At 38.6% G+C, this 22,110-nt stretch overlaps 1 protein-coding gene across 1 annotated transcript in view; it reads right to left on the reverse strand.

The window, feature by feature from the left end:
• Positions 1–2,258: 2,258 nt before the first annotated feature.
• LOC147610997 (uncharacterized) overlaps positions 2,259–22,110 on the reverse strand; it is a 33,918-nt gene continuing 14,066 nt past the window's right edge. The window contains exon 3 of the mRNA XM_086785320.1: positions 2,259–2,513. Within this exon, the coding sequence (XP_086641446.1) occupies positions 2,259–2,513 (255 nt within the window). The remainder of the gene's footprint in view (positions 2,514–22,110) is intronic.

Below are 22,110 nucleotides of genomic sequence, written 5' to 3' on the forward strand. Positions count from 1 at the left end.
TTAGGCTCATAAGAGGCCTAATGCTATTACAATGACTACTATCATAATATATCCATGAAGTACATCACTAGGACTTCATCCTAACTTGTTACCACATGCTCTTGAAGCGGATATCGCCATAAATACTCCGTTACACCATTACGGGCACCCGTCCAAGCTGTAGATTTGGACACTATTGCTTCATATCATGAATGTATGACCTTTGGTGTATCTACTGTGACTCCTTGATGTAAGATAATGGTAGTAGCTCTTGTTAATCCTAGAATTGGATTAACAACTAATCTACCTTTTCCATCCCGTCCTTGTACCATTGTGACACTAGAATGCTCCATGGCTATGGGGGAAAGACAATCTTCCTTTTCCTAGATGGAGGTAAGAAGTAGATAGCCTTCGCATTGGTCTCTGTTCCAAAAGGTGGATGAAGAAGAAGCTAATGAGAGGGAGAAACCTATAAATAAACCTATCCAAGAAAGCAATCCATCTACTAGCATGCAAGAATCCCCAATATCATATATGGAAGCAAATGAATTTGTATTAGTTATTTTTTAAAAGTGACTTATATACAAGTGACTACTTTTCACACTAGGTCAGCCAAAAATTAAAAATCATATGGTCACTATTACTAGTCTAGCAAGTATGTATACAAAGTTCTTGAACTTTCCTACCTAACATTAAGCTCATGATAGGCCACTTTGTATGCTCTAGTGTTGGCTTATGAAAGATAGATGCCTAAGTAGTTAATATGGCAAAGCACATTATAGAAGATAAGATGGGTAGGTAAAACCATGTTAACAAAATTGGAGTGGTTTTAACATACCCATCCTATCGGAGTTATGATAGGATGGGCAGGTGAAACCATGTTAACAAAATCGGAGTGGTTTTAACATGCACCCTTCCTAATGATGATTGTGTCCTTATGTCACCCAAGTTAGTACTACTAGGTCGATGGTAAAGCTTGTTGCTAGGTTATAGAGGTGTGGATGGCCTACGATATGCCGTGAAGTTGGTGTATGTGTTTTCGTGGTTTCTTCTATGTGTTTCATCTTAAGATGGATTCAGATAACTTTATGATGTGTAAAGTTATGATAAATATAACCATTTCCACAATAGTAGTGGTCTATCTAGCACTATAAGATGTTAAAGAAAAGGTATTTGAGTAAATATAAATCATTCTAAGGTCAATAATAACACATTTACTCACAAATTTATGAAATATTATATTCAAACATTACGACTATGTATATAAACAATGTATATAAACAATATCTATATTGTATCTTCTCCTTATTTCCTCGTATAACTAATAAACTAATGAAATAGATGCTTATCTGCATGAGTTTGGGTCTCACTCAAGAAAAAGTAAAATAACACATGCGTATATAAGAAGTGCATTGCTTGTTGCCCTAAATTGGAGTAGCTTACTTTAATTTAAGAAAAATGTTTCTCTTTTTGTGTGTGCCTGTGTGTGTGTGTGTGTGTGTGTGTGTGTGTGTTCGCGCGCACGCGCACTCGTGTATAAGAAGTATATCGCTTTGTTGCCAAAAATTATGAGTAACTTACTTGAAAGAATTTTTTTTAAACATGTGTGTGTGTGTGTGTGCGTATGTGTGTGTGTATACATGTACGTGTGTGTGTGTGTGTGTGTATACATGTACATGCGTGTGTGTGTGTGTGTACATGTACGTGCGTGTGTGTGTGTGTACATGTATTCATGCATGCGTGTGCGGTGCATGCATGTGTGTGTGTGTGTGTGTGTGTGAGAGAGAGAGAGAGAGAGAGAGAGAGAGAGAGAGAGAGAGAGAGAGAGAGAGAGAGAGAGGTGGTGAAATAAAGATAGCAAATATAGAGGCTAAGAAAAATAAGGAATAGAAGGAAAAGCCATTTACAAAATCTGATTTCATGACTAAAAGTGAGTATTCTCATAATTACAACTTATAAACAACATGTCAAAATGATTGTCAAAAATGAACGAGCTAGGATATTAAAAAATATATTAAAATCCTTTGACATATTTATAACATGTCTTCTATTGTGCCCTTTTGATCTTCTTGAGAGGTCTTATACACTTGCGTTTTTAGCAATATACTTTTGCATATTGGCTAAAAATTATAGTATTCTTTTGTATGATACAATTTCAAAAACTAATCTAGATTCAAGTTCATAATACATAGATTCACATTGAAATGGAATCTCAAATGCATATTCTACTTATGATTTCATGTTCCAAAATCACATGCATATAAAAGTATGCTATTTTCTTAACAAGGAGGAGGCATGCTACATGTGGGCAATACTTCAATCTTATCAGAGTTTGAATCATCAACATCAAATTTGATGAGGTCAGGGAGGCCCATTGTGTTATGATTATATGAAGTTTCAGGTTCAGTAAGAGGCTCAAAATTATAGCTAATTAGGTCAGGTAAATGTTTCCCATTATTTTTTATTGGTGTTGTAGAAAATGGTTGCCATTCAAGAGTACTCCTTTTGATTTGGTATTCCAAAAAGCACTCCATCTACATCAAGGAAAATACTTATAATTTGAGATGTACACATTTGAAATGCCACTTCTTAATGATTTAGCTTGCTCTAGCATAATAGTCCTTATATTCTAATTAGGTTTTGATAATGAATGAAAGGTTTTAATTTTTAAGCTTTTTTATAGCTAAGATTTATTATCCATAAAGTCAATTCCATTTGTCAATATGTACCCTTTTATTATGAATGAAAGTTTTTAATTTTTAAGCATTTTTATAGCTAAGATTTATTATCCATAAGGTCAGTTCCATTTATCAATATATACCCTTTGAAAAAATGTTAATCCAAGTTACATACGCATAAAATAGGAAGATCTTACTTAGGGTGGTTGCTCTTTTCACTTATAATGAGAATCATGTCAAGTTTATGTAATGTACATGAAACCATTGTCATGAACCTATTAACAACTTTTCATCCAAGTTTGTGTCTTACTTCAATGTACTTTTACTTTGTTATTTAAAACGGACACTTAATTAAATAGGCCAACCAACAAAGAATATAAGCCTAAATAAAGAAAAGGATGCTTCATATTAAGTTTCCTTTGGATTATAAATAGTTTAATGCTAATGACTTTTTTAAAAATATAATAAATTTTTTTCCCAAAAAAGAGACTTCTATTAAGTATGAAGTAGAAAATATTCTAGCTAGTCGACTGAAAAAGTAGTAATAGTTGTTTTTGGGCTATAGAATAGGCTAGCTAACTACTAGATCTAGTTCTCAATAGCCAACCAGCTAGCTGGTTAGGTTAGACTAGAGAATAGGCCAACTAGCTAGCTAGTTGCCTATAATAAGCTAGCTAGCTAGGCTAGATTAGAGTATACACCAACTAGATTAGAGAATAGGCCAACTAGCTAGCTAGTTGCCTATAATAAGCTAGCTAGTTAGGCTAGATTAGAGTATACACCAACTAGATTGTTGTGTTGCTAGTTTGGCTAGATTAGACAATAGGTTAGCTAGCTAGTTGTCTATAGGGCCATTGGGCTAGACTAGAAAACTTCCGCCGGGGAGGAGGGGGGGTTACTCATAAATATGTAAGCGTAGCACGTGGGTTCAACAGAAGGGGTTTTTAAATCCCTTTTTTTACACATTTTTTCCATATAGAAGGGTACCATTGAAAGGGGGCATTTACAAATTGAATAGAAAACGGGTGTATTTTATTCATGAAAATTTACAGATAAGGGGTTTTTAAATTAGGCCTTGAACGCACGTGAGATATAGAGGGTTTACATATAGTGAATCCCTCGAGTAAAAAATAGGCTAGCTTTTTGGTCAGCTTTAGAGAACTAACTCCCTAGATGCTTTTCTTCGCTAGCTATATAGGAAATTAGATAGCTAGCTAATTGGCTGACCAAATGAATTATTCATTAGTTAATAAAAGAGCTAGCTAGTTAACTAGCCAAGGAAACTAGCTAGATATATGTCTCTACTTCATACCTATCTATGCCTTGGCTAGCTAGTTAGCTAGCCAAGGAAACCAGCTAGATATATGTCTCTACTGTAGATAGCAGTAGGAGCTGCCTCAGGAACTAGCTAGCCAAGGAAACCAGCTAGATATATGTCTCTACTGTAGACAGCAGTAGGAGCCGCCTCAGCCTAGAAATGTCGAGGTAATGAAGAATGCGTCTATGCCTTTGCTAGCTAGTTAGCTAGCCAAAGAAACTAGCTATTTATATGTCTCTACTTCATGCCTGTCTGTGGCGTATGAGAGGTAATGCTACGTAGCACTCCCTTAGACTGTTATATGTACTACTATAAAGCATAGACTACTATATAACACTTCCTTGAACTACTATATATATACTACTATTAAGCATAGATAGTGCTATATATATTGCTCTATAAACGATCAAACTCCCTTACTGATATATAACACTCTTAAAGTGCTCTTAGAGTTCTATCTATATTGTTATAATTGTTATAGAATTCTCTCAAACTGCTATATATATTGATATAAGCGCTATAAGTTCTATATAGTACCTCAGACTATTATCTATGTTGCTATGAAGCATATACATAGTGCTATATATACTATAATGAATATATCGTGTTTCTTGGTCTGCTATATACATATACTACTATAAATATGTTAGTCATAACCTCTATGGGAACACCCAATATTTTATTTTAAGAATATTTTATTTTGGACACGCCTTTTATTTATCTCATTTTTTAGGATTAATAAGTTTAATCAGCTGTGTGCACTGGTATGATATAGTCAGGATTTATGTGTTTAATTGGCTCTCTACGTTGACTAATATTATTTTGGATATAGGTGATGACTGAGTGATAGATTTTGTGCTAATCATGGGTGGGACATGTGTTGAACTACTATGAGATATTTTGAAAGGCACATGAACACTTATTTACGGTTTCATATTTTAGCATTAGTATTTTTGTAAGGCTAGAGGCCTCAAACCTTTATAGATACCTATTAGTATTTTATCCTTTTGGTACTCTAAAAACCCAAAGCATAAGTGCTTTTAAGTTTTGAAAATAAAAGCTCTTATAAAAATATAGCAAACCACAAATATAAAGTCTTGGGCCTACCAAAAGTATAAAATACTAATTAGTATGTATAGAGGTTTGAGGCCTTAGCCTTACAAAAATACTAATGCCAAAATATGAAACCATAATAGATGGACATCACGGTATTAACAATACCCTCGAGAAATTGGAATAATCCTTTTATTGGCCAAAAATGAGGTGGGAAAAAAGAAAGCTTTTAATACATATAAATATGGGTGAGTGGTACAAGGGTCACACTCATCCACGGGATATTTAACCCAATCTTGTGTGATGGTGGATCTCTTCTCTATTCTCTATCTCTCTTATTTATTTAATTTTATTTATTAAGTTTTATGTTATGAGATTGATAGGGAACACTAAAAGGTAAGACTAGGAAATACTATTTATATATAAAAGGTTTATATATAAATAAGGTTCAGGTGATTTCAAATAGAAAATACCTAAGCAATGGTTAATAGGCATGAAAGTTAAAGTAAAAAGGGAAGTAAATGGTGCACAATGGAAGCCCAAGGGACATATAAGAGGGCGACCCCTTCTTGAAGAGACATTTAGCTAATGAAAAGGTAATGTTAGCCAATGAAAGGTCAAGGGGCTGAAGTTGGAGGATCATGCACCACTTAGGCCTATATAACCATGAGTTTAGGGTCCATTTGGAAGGTGGTTTGGTGGAGAATCAAAGTACTAGTCTAACAAGTCCTTAAGCTTATAATGCAAGGAGAATTACATTGGTATCGGAGCCAACTCTAATTCTACTTATACCCATTAATTTCTTTTCTATTCATCTCCATAAAACCTAATCCCTATATTTCTCAAATATTGTCCATATAAATACCTCTTGCGTAATTAATTGGGAATACCTCTTGCCTAATAAATTGGGCATGCTTTGGTGTTCTCCATGGAGAAAGGGGAGTACAAGATAACCTTGAAGGACCATTGAAACAAATATCAACAAAATGGAGGAATCGACAGAATTGTTCTTCACATCATTAGGGACAATTGATAATTACCCAACTAAGTAAGGTCATTGTTGTAATACATTTTTATTGCTTTGCACAAGAAATTTTTCATTTTGCTTAGTGTTAGAGCAAATTTCTTCTCAAGGTGGGAAGGATGAAAAATGTGATGAGAAGGGGGAAAACATAATGTCCTCTTTCCATATGGAAGAGGATATTATAAAACCAAATGAAATAGATATGTAAGATTTAGAATTTAATGATTATGAGGGTATGAAAATGAACGAGATGAAAGAAAAAATATCTAATATAGAAAATAAACTTAAGAAAATGATGGGTCTTCTTAGCTCCTATGGGAGGAGAAGGATTGGGAGTAAAAGAAATATCTAAAAGTAACATTGTTGAGAGAAGGGAAAAAACTCTAGAAAAAGGGTTTAATGAAATCATAATTGAAGAAGGTCCTAAAACTAGAGACCAAGGTATGGTATTCAAAGATTTAAAGGCACACACTTTTAGTGGAGAAGAGAAGGAGAGAAATAAAGATGCGGTCCATATTTTTCTACAAAAATGGCAAGATTTGCATCTTTTAAGAAATGTGCCTAATCATAACTGCCCCATTGAAGCTAGCCTATCCTTACAAGGCAAAGCTTATAAGTGGTGTGGATAAGTTTAGAGGAAGCTAGGAAAGTACCCGATTCTTGGGATTCATTCAAGGAATTATTCTTAAAGGAATATCTTCTTAAAAATGAAGAAGGTCAAAATTGGGAGGAGTGAGATAATTGTTATATGGAACAAAATAATTTAAATCTCACTCAATATATAGCTTGCTATAGAGAAATTATCTTAAATCTTAAGGACATAGACAATTTTCAAAAAGTAAGAGGCTTCATTAGAGGCCTGAAAAGGGAATACAAGAAGCAAGTTTGCTCCAAAGAGCTAAAAAACTTAGATAAGGCTATAAGATTTGTAAAAATTTTTGACGATACAATGGGTAATAATTCAATATCACATAAAATGGAAAAAATCTTACATTTTGGGAATGACACTTTAATCTTGTTCTTGCTATATCTTAAACACACAAACTCCAAATTTGTCGGAGATCGAAGATCTAGATTCTACTCCTCAAGTGCTTTCCAATGATATGCAATATGAGGGGGTTTTGATAAAAGCTTTTGAAGGTTTACCGCATGCCCATGTTTTTAATGGGAATGGGATTTTTTCCATTTCATCTAATATTGACTTTAATGGTAATCATAAAGAAAAACATAAAATTGTTCATATAAATATCATGGAGAAAATTTTGGCTCTAAAAAAAGGATTTTTTGTTTAAAAAGGAAGAACCTTCAAAAAAGCAAAAATCCAATCCTAGTAAGTTTCTAAAAAAGCAAGATTTTGAGAGAGCGATTAAAGAAAAACTTTGTTTCTCTTGTTTTGAGCCGGGACATGATAAAAAGCATTATCCTAAGTCCCAAGGACAAGATCTTACTGGGAATGGTAATGATAAACCTAAAGGAAAATCAGTGCACACTATTCAAGTGTTGACACTTCAAGATTCTCCTAAATATAAACTGGTCGAGGTTTGTCATTCTAATGAAAAGCATTGTTGTATGGTGGAAAAATCTATGTGGGAAACATCATTTGGACCACATGATTTGGTTTGAGTACATGGAAATATTAAAGATAAACAAGTTAGAATCCTCGTAGATGATACGGCCACACACAAATTTTAAATTACAACTTAGTTAAGCTTACTTAAGGCTCCTCAAGTACCAAGTTCTCATAAGTATATACTATCATTAGCCAATGGCTATGATATAGATGAGAGGGATACTATGGGGTAAACCAAGTTGGGATAAAGATTTAAGAGTATGAGGCACTTTTGGATTTTCAAGTGATGCATTTGTCGACCGTCTCGTAGATGTAATTCTTGATAGAGAATGGTTATTTTCATTGGGAAAACACTTTCGGAGAAGCTATTTGCATAATGTTAGAATTAGGGTCAGGGTTACAACAATGCACATAGACAAGATAGAGAAGCTTGAGAGCACACAAACTCACTAGATTAGAATGAACAAATGTGTGCCACACACAAAAGATAAGTAAACACCCCAAAATGAGTAGATAAGAGGGTGTACATACGCATGGGGGAAAAAACCTCCTAGTGAGGGAAAAAGTGTCCTAGTGGTCCTAAGTGTGTGCACACACATCACTACCATATAATGTTACAAATCCCCCCTGAGGAGTGATGATGTGAACAGGCACAAGGTATGGTCGATCAATCCTGAAAAGGCAGTAAGCCCAAAGCTTTACAAAAAGCTTTAAAGTTTTCACGAGGTAGAGCATTCGTGAATAAATATGTCATGTTGTCATGTGTAGGCACATAGACCAAGCTGATCTCTGCTCGCAGAGAGTCTTTCCTTGACATAGTGGTAATGCACCTCAATGTACTTAGTCGAGCATGAAACACTGGGTTCCTCGCAAACTGCTAATGCACTCTGGTTTGTCACTGGGTTCCTTGCAAACTGCTAATGCGCTCTGGTTTGTCACAGTGAAAATTGTAGTGCTAGAAAATTGTCCAACACCCAAATCAACCATAAGATGTCTGAGCCACACACACTCAACTGTAGCTGTAAAAGCTACCCTGTACTCAGCTTCACACCTGGAAGTGGCCATTGTAGGCTGCTTCTTGTTGAGACATGATATACATGAATCACCAAAGTGAAAGCAAAATCCACTAGTGGACGCGTGTCATAACATCCAGCCTAATCTCTGAATCATTGAAAGCATGTAGCTGTGACTCACCCCCCTTTGGATAAAGTAATCCAAAATACTGAGTGCCTTAGTAAATAGCGAAAAACCTGCTTAACAGCCTGGCATTGCTTTATACCTAGGCTATGCATAAATCTACTCAACTGTGAGACCGCATAATGCATATCTGGCCTTGTGTTACACACATAAAGAAGGGATCCAATAGCCTGCTAATACAAACTAGCATCAAAAGAGTATCCTACATCTTGAAGACTAAGTCAAGTACCCGTCTCCATAGGTGTAGCCACAAGTTTACAGTCTTCAAGACTAAACCTCTTCAATAGCTTCTGTATATATTTAGATTGCAGCATAACAATGCCATCATTGTGCTGCATAAACTGAATTCCCAAATAGTAATGCAAGGGTCCCAAATCTGACATCTCAAATGATGACTACAAATCAGTCTTAAAGGCTGAAATCTGATCTATATCGGGTCTCCTGAGCAACATGCCATCAACATATAGAATGATGACCAAAAATGTGTCCTTACTCCTCTTCACATAGAGGGTACTCTCTATTGGATTGTTGTAAAAATCATTTGCAACCAAGTATGCATGAATCTTCTCATACCATGCTCTAGGAGCCCACCTAAGGCCATAAAGAGCCTTTTTCAACCTACATACTTTAGACTCTTCTCCTTTCACACCAAAACTAGGAGGTTGCGATACATACATCTCCTCATGTAAATCACCATTCAAGAATGAAGTCTTAATGTCCAACTGATGTAAATTCCACCCATGATGTGCTGCCAAAGCAATGAAACACCTAATGGAAGTCATACGAGATATGGGTGCAAAGGTCTCATCATAATCAATGCCCTTTTGTTGGGCATACCCCTTTGGAACAAGTCTAGCCTTGTAGAGCGATCAATGCTACCATCTGCTTTGCATTTTAACTTGTAAACCCACTTAGTACCAATGGCCTTCTTGCCACATGAGGTAGATCTACCAAACACCAGGTGTCATTCTTGAGTATAGAGTTATGCATAGCATGCATCCAATGATCATCATCCTGTGCTTCCTCAAAGGAAACACGTTCCTCTTCATTACATAAAGTAGAAATGAAAACATGATCCACATGAGAATAATTTGCATAATGAAAACCTGCACGAGTTCTGCTAGGTAAAGGAGATGCCAACTTGCTATCCCTCAATGTCTACACAAGCCATTTTGGCATACGCCTAGATTATTTTATGGCTGCTCTCTCCTCATCCACTACATTCTCAATAATTTTCTCATTAAAAGGCTAATTTACAAGCTGGTTTTGCACCTGCAAAGGCTGAATTTCAACACTTGGTTGAGCATTCAATCACTCTACATATGGCTACCCTCAGGGGGGGTTCACTCATAAATATGTAAGCGTAGCACATGGGTTCAATAGAAGGGGTTTTTAAAATCCCTTTTTTACACATTTTTTACATACAAAAGGGTACCATTTAAAGGGGGTATTTATAGATTGAATAGAAAAAGGATGTGTTTTATTTATGAAAAATTTACAGATAAGGGGTTTTTAAATTAAGCCTTAAATGCATGTGATATAGAGAGTTTACATATAGTGAATCCATCGAGTGGCTGCCCTCCATTAAACAAAGGTAGAAGTGAATTAAACATGCCCTGTGAGCATACATTCTGCTATTTTTTGCATGAAAGCATGGGTTGAACTGAATTTTTGACAAAAACATCTCTACTTACCAAAATCTGCTTTGAGGCCGGATGGTAGAGTCTATATCCCTTGCTTTTTGAAATGTATCCCACAAATATGCATTTAACTACCTTATCATCAAGCTTACTGCATTGTTTCTCAAGCACAAGAGCATAAGCAAGATAAACAAAAACACACAAATGAGCCACAAAAGGCTTCCTGCCATGCCAAGCTTCATATAAGGAGTTTTAGACTGTAAGGCCTTGGTAGGGCATTTGTTCAACACATAGTTTGCGCACATAGTTGCCTCTAACCAAAAACCATGAGGTAAATCTTGGGCTTTTGCCACACATCGTGCTATCGCCATGAGAGACCTGTTCTTTCTCTTAGCCACACCATTTTGTTGAGGATAGAAATGATAGAATAACCATCATTTCTATCTTGAACTGTACATCTGTCATCCACAAATTTCACCATCAAGCCTGAGAAGGCTAAGGCTGAAACTGACATCAAGTTCTTCTTAATGCCTGGCACATGTAAAACTTTAGAAAGAGTAAATGCACCCCCATTTGCAACAATGAGCATAACTCTACCGACTCCTTTGATAGGATATGAGGAACCATTTGCACATGTGATGGTTCTTGCACTTGGGACAAATTCCAGAGATGAGAACAAATTTTTTTGTGAAGTAATGTGCTTACTAGCACCATTATCAAAGTACCAAGCATCCGATTCTGCCACTCACATGCATACATCGTGAACAGAAGAGTCATAACTACAATGTACAGTCCATGCCCAATTATCTTGAGCAAAACTTACAGATTCCTTCTTCTCTGCACTTGGTGCATATTTATCAGCCCCACAACCATGCTTGATTCTTTCTTTTTCTCCTTCTTTAGATTTTTCTTGCACTCATTTATGTAGTGCCCTAGTTTCCTGCAATAGTGACACTTGCCCTTCTTTTTAGGCTTATCACCTTCTTTCTCCGCATCCTTACCTAAGGATTCCGATTTTGGCTTATAGCCACCATGCAAAGAAGCTTTACCTTTGCCTTTCTGACTGGCAACAAAAGCTTGGTCACCAACTCGCATAACAGATCTATTTTGCATAGACTGCTCTTCTTGCAAGAGTACTAAAACCAGCTTATCAAATGTAAGGGCATTTGGATTTCCCATCATCATGAGTCCAAGGGTAGAGGCAAAACTTTGATAAGAATTCAGCAATGCATTGAGAACTGTGGGCACCAATGTACTATCAAGATAAATCTCATCCACACTAGCGAGCTGCTTCTTAAAATCTTTGATCTTGGTCAGGAAGCTGTCCATTGAGTCTCCCTCATTCATGTGCTCAGACTCCAACTGGTTGCGGAGATATGTAACACGTGCTTCATTGTGCACCTGGCATAGTGTAGCAAGTGAGTGTAGCAAGTGCATCGCATGCCTGTTTTGAAGTCTTACATGAGACCGAATATGAGGAATAATGCTTCGCTTCATAGAAAGTGCAAGCAATGCATGTGCCTGTGCATCTCTTCCATCCCATCTCATTTGAGCAGCAGTGGGAGGTACTGGTGGTGCATATGGAGGAGCCACATCTGTACCAGATTCCACTTCAGATGTACTTGCAGCACCTGGTTGCACTGGTAGTTATGAAACAGGATGAGTTTCACTACCACTGACCACATTCCAAAGGCCTTTAGCAACCAGTACATGCCTCGTCATATAGGACCACAATGGGTAGTTAGTCCATCAAGTTTGTCCTCACTAGACAACATGTTGAATACATCACTACTACCAGCCACATGACCCTCTACCAAATGCAAAATCTTTCAACACACGGTACAAGTACTCAGTATTATTCACTGAATGCAACCCCGAATGGCTGCTAAACTAACTGAATCACCTGTGTCTGAAAAATAACATAGAGTAGAGAATAGAGTGTTACTGGCAAAAGTATGATGGTCAATGTTGTTGAAGACACTGTAGATGCTGCTGCACACCAAATCTTTGCCGCTCTGCACAGCCTAAACACCCAAAATCGAGTAGAACCAACCCAAAATGATGCCTCTCCAAAACATCTGTAGAAACCTTGTGGTGCCCAAAATGCGCTCGAATCATGCCATGAACCTCGAAAATGCTGTATACTTTGTTTATAGCACACTACAGTATATACCTCCTTCTCCTAAGAGGGTATCTCAATTGGAGATAGAAAAATAGGGTCGTGAAGGAGGGAGGCAAAGAACAATTTATTAGAAGAACTTAAAGATGTTTTTGCAAAAACATTGCCAAGATGTTTACTTGGGATAAAGAGATAAATCATCCCATAGAAGTTTTAAAGGATTTAAAGCCAATTAGTAAGCCACCTTATAGAGTAAATTTGACTAAAAGATAAGAAGTTGAAAAATAATTGGCTAAATATTTAGAACAAGGCTTTGTTAGGCCAAGTATAGGTTCACCTATATTATTGGTGAAGAAAAAAGATGGATCTTTGCGCTTGTGCATATATTATCGTGGAATGAATGCAATCACAATTTTTTTTAAAATTCTATTCCCAAGATAGGTCAACTCAAAGGTGCTAAAAAATTTAGTAAGATCATCAAGTAAGAATTAGAATTGATGATGTGCAAAAAACAGCATTTAGGATATCTTTTGGACATTATGAGTTTTTAGTTATGCCTTTTGGTCTAACTAATGCTCCCGTTACTTTTATGACCATGATGAACACTATAATTCATCCTTATTTTTATGAAAATTTGTGGTGGTTTTTATTGATGATATACTAGTCTTTAGATAAAGACAAAACGAACAAGAACATATTGAGCACCTTAGAAAAGTATTTCAATTATTGAGGAAAAACAAATTATGTTCTAAAAAATCTAAATGTGACTTTAAAGAAATACAATATCTTAGACACATAGTGTCCGAGGAAGGGATTTGTATGGGTCCTGATAAAGATAAAGCTATGTTGAGATGGAAGGCCCCATCTAATAGATGAATTACAAACCTTTTTAGGACTTGCAGGGTTCTATCAAAAGTTTATAAGGAATTATGCTAAGATAGTTGTTCCAATGAACGAAGCAGCTTAAAGGAAAAGAAAAACAATTTAGGTGGCAACAAACTAGTTTTGAAAAATTGAAAGTAGCAATAGTGTCAGAGTCTGCCGGCACTTACGTGGTAAGCTTCAAAAGAGCGGCGACTAATGGAGCTGTGCCCAAATTATGCAAGAAGCCAACACTAGGAAAAGCTACCTGCCTACCCAACTACAAGGAGATTGATCATGACTGCAAAGTAGGTTAGTTTTCCTAAGTCTATCCTGAATCTTGATAGTGGTCCGCATCCAGACAGGACTACACTTAACACAAGGTTGAATATTGAATAGATAGAGATATAAACAGAAGTAAGACAAAGACCAATAAGATGAGGACCACCCCATGTGTCATTCTTGAGTAATAATAATATAGTACAATGCCTTAGCAAGAGCTCTGCTCATGAACTGCTCAGTCAACTCTCTTGTCTTTCTATTCAATACTGTTCCTCTCCTTTGGGCCCAAGTAGACTCGACGTTATTCTTGGACTATCTAGACAGTAATGCACTCCTTCCCTACAATCTCAGTCGGGTAGACCAAGTCTACTCTAACCCCTATATCTCCCTTATGCGACTAATTCTCCTTTTTTCCTTTACAACTACATGGGTACTATCTGTTCTTCAAGAAGTTGTTACAAGTTTATTACAAAACAAGAAGGCTCAGTTTGTCGCACAATGATCAGTCTGAGAGTGCAATCAAATGAGCTGATTGGCTGCTAACACTTGGCAATCACATTGGACAGAGCACTTGTAGGTGAAGACCACAGTTGCTGTTCAAAAAACTTGTGTGCCTCTAAGTATGAATCCTCCTGTCCAGACTCCTTATGGCCTATTCCAGCCACCTTTATCTGGTATCTCCTCTGTTGCTATGCCCCCTGAACTTGATGGGGTGATCCTCAGCATATCTTGGTGCGTACGCCCTCTTCTTGCGACTTACCCAGGCATTCCCTATGCTAGTCCTCTCTTCCTCCCTTTGGAACTCTACATCAACGGGCCTCACCTCTAGATACCTTGCCCTTTCCCTCTTCATTGTTTCCACAGCCATGCCTGCTGTGAAGGCATGGGGCTCTGTTTCCTTTGGGGTGATGACACCTTCTTTGAAGATGGTCTTCTCAGGTTCCTTTGGTCTTCTTTTCCCGCCTTGACTCCATTTTCACTCATAGGGAGGTATTCCTATTGGTTCTATCTCCAGCACCCCCCTTCCCCTTTCTGCTTGGTGGCTCCGTTAGTGAGGTGCATTAGTAGAGTTGATCTTTGAAAGAGTTTTTGCCTCCTCACTCGAATCCATGAGTTATAAGAGCCTACTGCTTCCATGCACTGCTCTGGATCCAGGGGAGAGGCTTCTTCCCTATCTTGATGCTGCCATGCGCCTGAGAGCGCTTGGGCCATGTCTCTCTTTCTTCAACACTTCCAACTGGTTCATGAATGTTGCAATTGCTTCCCAAATAGAATGTCTTAGGGCACCTGCCTGTTGAGCTATTTGGATTAAATTTTGCATATATTTTAGAGAAGTTCCCTTCTAGATGCCCATGCTCCTTTGGCCCATTCCTTCCTGGATTCTTTTCTACAAGTATTATTTTACACCCTTTTTGCCTAGCCTTGGAAGTCCTTTAGCATCTTGTCCTTTGCTCGTACTTCCTCCTATGTGTACCCTCCTCATGGCATCCACCATCCGCTCTTGTCTTTTCCTGAGGTCCGTGTGGGCTGCTCGCACTACTACTTCTACGCCTACCCTTCTCATGGCATCCATTTGTTCTTGTGTTTTTCGAAGGTCTGTGTGAGCTATAGTCAATGCGACATTCATCTCATTCACTATCATTTTTCCTCCTCTTCTTCTTGTCACCCTTGCAGGTGTAGCAGCCTCTACATCCTTTTTGAGGGCCTTTATTATTTGCTCATCCTGTTTCTATTGCTCTTTGAATTCTTTAACGAGCACCTCTAGCTCTTCAATCTAGTCTCTTAGCGTAGCCTCATCATTTTCCTTCTCCTCTAGTTTCTTTGTAGCTTCCCATGCATGTTCTTTCAGCTCCTCATCGAGGATTAGATCCATTAATGACCCTTTATATATAACAAGTTCCTTCCCCTTCCCTTCTGACTGTGTGAGGTTGGCTTCTTTTCGTCTCCCTTCAAGAGGGTGAACCTCCTTTTCTAGACTTCTAATTCATTCCTCACCTGCTCATTTTCCATTTGCAGCTCGTTTTCCTTGTTGGCGCCTCCCCCACTAGTGCCGGCCTCCTTGCCCACTTGGCTAGGTACAACTCCTTGGCTTTTTTTGGTTCTCGGCTTTGGGCTGGATTTGGATTTGAGGATCCTCCCTTTGGATTTTCATCCTGTGAATGATAGGGCACCATTGTCTTTTGCAAGAAGGTGTGGGGGCTTACATTACGACTATCAATTTGTATAGGTATTCTCCCCACACCTCCTTTAGATCCTCGATTGGATGCCCTTCCCATTGCTCCATCTTCTTTGCCTCAAGCTCATAGACCTCCAGAAATTCCTTTGTATCTAGGACCGCTAGCCTGGCTTCTGCGCCTTGACAACTCTACCTTGTCTCTGTCGGCCCTTGCCTGCACTTCCTTTATGACCTTGAGGTGCTCCTCTTTGATCAAGGCAGCTTGGCCCTCTATTATCACTTGGCTTTCCCTGGCCTTGTCCAATTTGATTTGCAGTTGCGCATTCATCTATTCTTTTCGGGCCATTTCCTCCATATTCTCAATTTCCCTTTAAATCTCTTTGTTGGTCTTTTGGAGCTCCAAGATTTGCTTTTGCATTTCGTCCAGTGGCCCACTTCCATCCTCCTCATGCGTAGCTTTTCTTGTAGGGGTTCCTACTATCTGGATGATAGCATCCTTTTCTTTGATTGCTACTTGCAGTTTGGTCATTTCCTTCAAGCCATATGATGTCATGTAGCATTGGAGGTAGTTGAGAGCTCCTTGCACCCAGGCTATGTCAACAACATCTAGAAAATTTGTAAAACTAGTTGCATAGAGATCAGATTCTTGTTCAAGCTAGAAGCTTGCTTTGGTTGAAGCCTCTTGTGCTGGCTACTCTAGCTGCTGATGGATAGGATAGACTTGCCAATGTCGGGCCAAGTCCTCCTTAAGCTACTTGTTGCTATCCTTTGCTTTTGTTGGCCCCACTGATCCCTTCCTTAGTAGTCCTCCCCTTCTTTCTTCTGTTGCCCCCATTGATCCCTTCCTTAGTAGTCCTCCTCTTCTTGTTGGTCTTCTTCTCCCCGAATTCAAAGGCTCTTTTCTTCCCCGATGCCACATGGTCCTTTCCCTATTCGTCGGAACTTGCCTATTCTTGGGGCTTTTCAGTTGTTGCTGCTGCGTTGTCTTTGGGGCTAGCATCCTCCATGTGCCCTGCATCCTCCTTTTGCCCTGCATCTTCTTTGTGGCCTTCTTCCTTCTCCTTTACAGCTCCTACTTGTGCCTTGAACAGGGCTGTTAAATACGGGCCAATTTTTGTTTTTGTGTTTGGGTGGTTGATTTTCCCTATCTGGTTCTTTAAGTTATGATATAGTACCTATTCCCATGCCACCTTTGTTCCAGCTTTTGCGGACTTCACCATCCCAAAGGCCTTCCTCGACATGCAATATGGTTTATGGGTGAGATTCATCATCTCCACCACAAAACTCATTTGTTTTTGTCAGTCTTCATCTAATCTTAAATTCTTTGGCCTCGCCCTCCAGTGGCCCCAACTCCTTAATTAGATCCTCATCATTGGCTGGCTTAGCCTCCCCCTCATCATTGGCCGGCTTAGCCTCCCCCTCAGCCACACGGCAATTTGAATACCTAGGTGACATATAGAGGGTTGAACATTCTCTTCTCACCTGATCGGAGTGTGATGATGTTTGACTTTTGTTGCTGCTCCAACTTCTCCGCAGCCTTGAAGTTTTTCTAAATCTCCTCCTAAGGCAGCTTTGCGAGTTCCTTTAATCCCATATTTTCCATCCCCACTATAGGCATGCCTATCCACCTCCTTGTATATAAGGTGGATGAGAGGTACTCGAATTCCACTATTTTTTCGGCTTCAAGTGTGATGGGGTTCAGGGTCATAAGGCGGGGGTGAAAGCAAAGTTTAGCAGTAGAGGATTTTAGAGCACAGCTTAGCAAGGAATTTTTGCACAAAAGTGACTTGCAAATTAGGCCTTCAATGGAGAGGTATCCAGCTTGTCATGATGCACACCTCCCCTAGGTACGGCCATAACTACTCGCCATCTCCATGATTTCCCCGAATCCCTTCCAAAATCTGACCATGAGTACATGCTGCACTATTTCCAAGATCATTAATGATTGGGCTAAGAATAGGCGATGGTGATGTGATGCATTTCCCTCTCCATCCATGCACCTTTTTTGGGGTAGTAACCTCGATTTTACTGCCAACTCCACGCTGCTACTAGTTGGCTCCTCAATCTCTGTGCACACTACAATCATATTTACATATGCAATTTCTAATTTTGGATTTTATTTTTTTCTATTTTTATTTTCTTGAGAATCCTGTCTTGATTTTCGATCCTCACTAGACTCACACTCTTATTGTTGGACATTTTGTGGGGACTCGGATACTGCTTGTTGTGGATCTTCTTTGGATATGGATTTGGACACACTTTTCCTTCTTGCTTTGGCATTCTTCCATAATAAGGCTTCAGCCTATACCCATTGACCAATTTCCTTAGGCTTTCTCCATCTAGACTTGCCAGCTCAAAGGTTCTTGTGCCCATTTTATGACCATTCTGAATGGGCCCGTCCATCTCATTTGTAATTTTCCTAGGTGGGGTCCCATTCTTGATGAGAAAAGCAGGACTGCATCTCCTTCTTCAAAGATTTTTAATTTCGTGTTCCTATCCACCTATAGCTTTCTGCTCTTGTGTACAATTTTGGCTGTCCATGCACTATGCAGTCTCCTTTCATCTAGCTTAAGAAGTTGCTCAATCCTGCACCTTTGATTCTTCTGGAGGAGAGAGCCTTTTTTGCTCTTGCTATATTGAGGCTCTGTGTAAGGAACTCCATGGGCATTAAACTGCTTCCAATCCATACACCATGCTGAAAGGCGTAAGTCATGTTGCATTTTTGTAAGCTGTTTGAAATGCCCATAATGCTAAGTGCAGCTTTGTGTCCCAGTCGATCCTATTTTCATTCACTGTTTTGACCAATATTCCCTTCATGATTTTATTGATGATGGATTTTTCTTGTCCATTTGCCTGTAGAGGGCAGTGGGTAGTAGACTGTTGACTTCTTATATATTATCATATGTTGCTCTATCAGCTTCTTCATTGAGGAAGTGTGTAAGGAACTAGGGTTAGCCACTCAAGGCATGGAGTGACAACATGGGTGTAGGTCACCATCCTAACATCTCATATGGGAGAAGTTCACCATGAAAGCTTGGGCATGAGAGCTCCAAGAAAGGTAATAGTAAAATGATCAATAAAGTGTACAATGCCCATGAGCCCTATGTATCATATAGCCCAGGAACCCCAAAGGCACACAAGTAAATGACCCTAAGTCCAAGTGCCTAGGCTTCATCCCTCATGTGCATGTGACACCAAATCTACTTCCTTACAAACCATCCCCTCCTATAATGATTTCATTCTCGAAATTGAAGGGTGGTCATGCACAAACATATATAAGAGGCTACATACAAAAGCCAAAAATACACTCATAGCCTAGGTGTATATATGATTAAAAACATGTCCACGATGCTCGCCTGGATTGAATGGAAAGAATAGGAGGGTATCGTCAACAGTGAGGCCAATGATAATGATGCCTGGATCGAATGGAAATGCAAGACATGCCTGACCCATGACCATATCAATCCTGCATCCTCATGGATCAAATGGATGATGTAATGCACCACATCCATCAATGAGATACATCCAATGTCCCCCTGGGTCAAAAGAATAATGCACCCATGCATAGGTCCATGTGGGTACATGATAGCTCATATAGAACCACCCACTCGGATCATATGCAAATACATCATGTACAAAAGTAAATGCCTAATAGACTATGTCTGTGCCAATGTATAGGCATCCATGAGAGCATCAAAAGAGAATGCCTCATACTCCATAGCATGCTCCATCAAATACGAATCCATGTCCTCACTGCATCCATCACCATGAATAGGTACATAGGCATGATCAACATCACAAGTGACTACCTGAGCATAATCCATATGTACCAAGGCATAATCCTCATCACTGTCCATATAACTCTCGTAGAGGTCAATCATAGAACCTCCACTCATCTCCCAAGAAATGGTCATAGATTGGGTTACCAGAGAACCTGCATGAAGTATCCAATAGCTGCTCATCACTACTAGATGCATGAGTAGTCTCATTATCGATGTCATCCATATCATCAATGTCATCCACATCGATGATGTTATCCACATACTCACTAGCATCATAGGACTCATCCTCATCATATGTAGCATGTGTATGCATACTACCATCATCCACATCACCATAGATGCTCTCTTCATCACTAGTAATGATGGTAGATGAGTCACCAATAATTGCATAAACATCATCATCAAGATGCCTAATGTCACCCATGCCATGATCAACAATGCATATGTCTTCACCATATGTGTAATCTTTATCCTCATAGGCATGTGCATCATCACATGAATTATCATTCCTTGTGTCCAAACACAATTGCATGCACATCCAAAATATCCTCAATGATCATGTCTTCATGATCTCGTGTCATCATATCATAATCTGAAGATGTATCCATTAAAGCACTTATGGAAGTAATCCAAGTATTTCCATTTTCAACTTGTGTATTCCCATTGGCCACCATGAACACATCGATGATCTCCTTGTTTACTTGTTGTCCAGAAATTATAGCAAGTGTCTCATCCACTTTAACACCCACAATGTGTGCATAAAGACCCACATAATCACACTCTATGCAATGACCAAAAGATTGAGTGACGGGTAACCTCTTTTATCATTCTTGATATCCAAATCTTTCAAAATGAGCTAAAGCATTCCATCCCCATTCAAACATGAAGTGTAGCTAAGAATGGGTACCACCAATTCAATCATTTCTATCTTGCTTAGCTCAACAAACTTGTCGTTGTAATTGACCCTTTGGGTATGCATGTAGACAAGTCCCATCAACATCATGATCTCATCTAAACCCATATCCTCATCAATTTGCAAAATACTTTGAGACACTTGCATGAAATCTTTGTCTAATATTTGTACAAAAGCCTTTGTATTTTCCTTCTCTTTGATGTTGGGAAACGAAGAAGGAAAGGTACAAATATCTCTCCATATAGCTAGATAGAGAGTCCTCATGTGAGAATACCATGCATCGATCTCTAAAGCACTTTTGCTCTTGGGTGGTCATAAAGTATTACACAACATCATATGCCAAATTTTTCCAATCCCAATTATAGTTGTGCATTTCCTTCAACCACCAAAATCTAGCTCTTCCTTTGAAATGAGAAGTCACTTTGTTCACTTTGGCAAGCTCGTCTCACAAGGAAAGGCATGAAAATAAGCATCCCAATTACGAATCCAATCCTTGAGTCCCATGCACGTGACTCCTTAGCCATCAAATGCAAACAATCTTTGTGCAAATGGCTCTCCTCTTTTGAACCATAAACTACTCACTTGAGTAGATATCATATAATCAAGAAAATCTTGTACTTTCATTGATTCCAACAACCTTGTATGCAAAAGTACATGCATCATGGCAAATCTAAGCCTTTCTTTTGCATCATAATGTTCTATAATCCTTATGTCTTCAAAATCATATTGTCCTTTGTCTTGACTCTCTATTGGTAAAGGCCTTTGATAAGCATTTCCATCCATTGCCTTTGAAAATGAAGAATCTCCGGGGTTGACCTTGCTTGAGAGAAGCCTTGTCCTTGTACACCATATATGCTTGAAGAAGGTTGCTTGGAAAAAACATTGCCTCTTGCTTTAATGTCATCAAAATCCTCTACAAGATCCTCATTCACCATTTCCCTATCTTCCCTTATCACTTGAAGTTCCATCGCTTGCTTGAATGGACACCCACTTGGCATGATGGTGGCTGAAAATGGAAAATAGATAGTAGAAGGCTTGAATGGTGTCGAAATTTAATGATCTAGGTCTCTCTTGAAAGATCTTGTGGTGTAGAATGCAAATATGCAAGAACAAAAGATTTTTAAATAGCCCTAATATTCTCTAATTTGGGGTTTATGATTACATTACTGAAAATAGGAATTAGGCCATAGAGTACTCAAAAGTCATCGGATTTAGATGTGTGGGCTTGTGATGACAAGTACTAACTACGCCTAAGAGGGTTTGACCAAAGTCAAAGTGAAGATATCATCATGTGTTTTGACTTTTTGATCAAAGTCAACCATATAGATTTGACCCCCCAAACGACATCGAATTCGGGTGTACTATGGATTGTTGGAAGCCCTAATGATGTACATCCATCCTATGATGTCATTTGTCCCAAATAGCTTGCTATTTTTGATTGGACACAAGTTTTACCTCCAATAAAAAAATGGCAAGTTGAGGATGATGTCGGAACGAAGAGGTTTAAGGCTTGTTGGG

The sequence above is a fragment of the Cibotium barometz genome, chromosome 48, assembly GCF_041138505.1.
Source record: "Cibotium barometz isolate CiBa-2024 chromosome 48, ASM4113850v1, whole genome shotgun sequence".
NCBI lineage: Eukaryota > Viridiplantae > Streptophyta > Polypodiopsida > Cyatheales > Cibotiaceae > Cibotium > Cibotium barometz.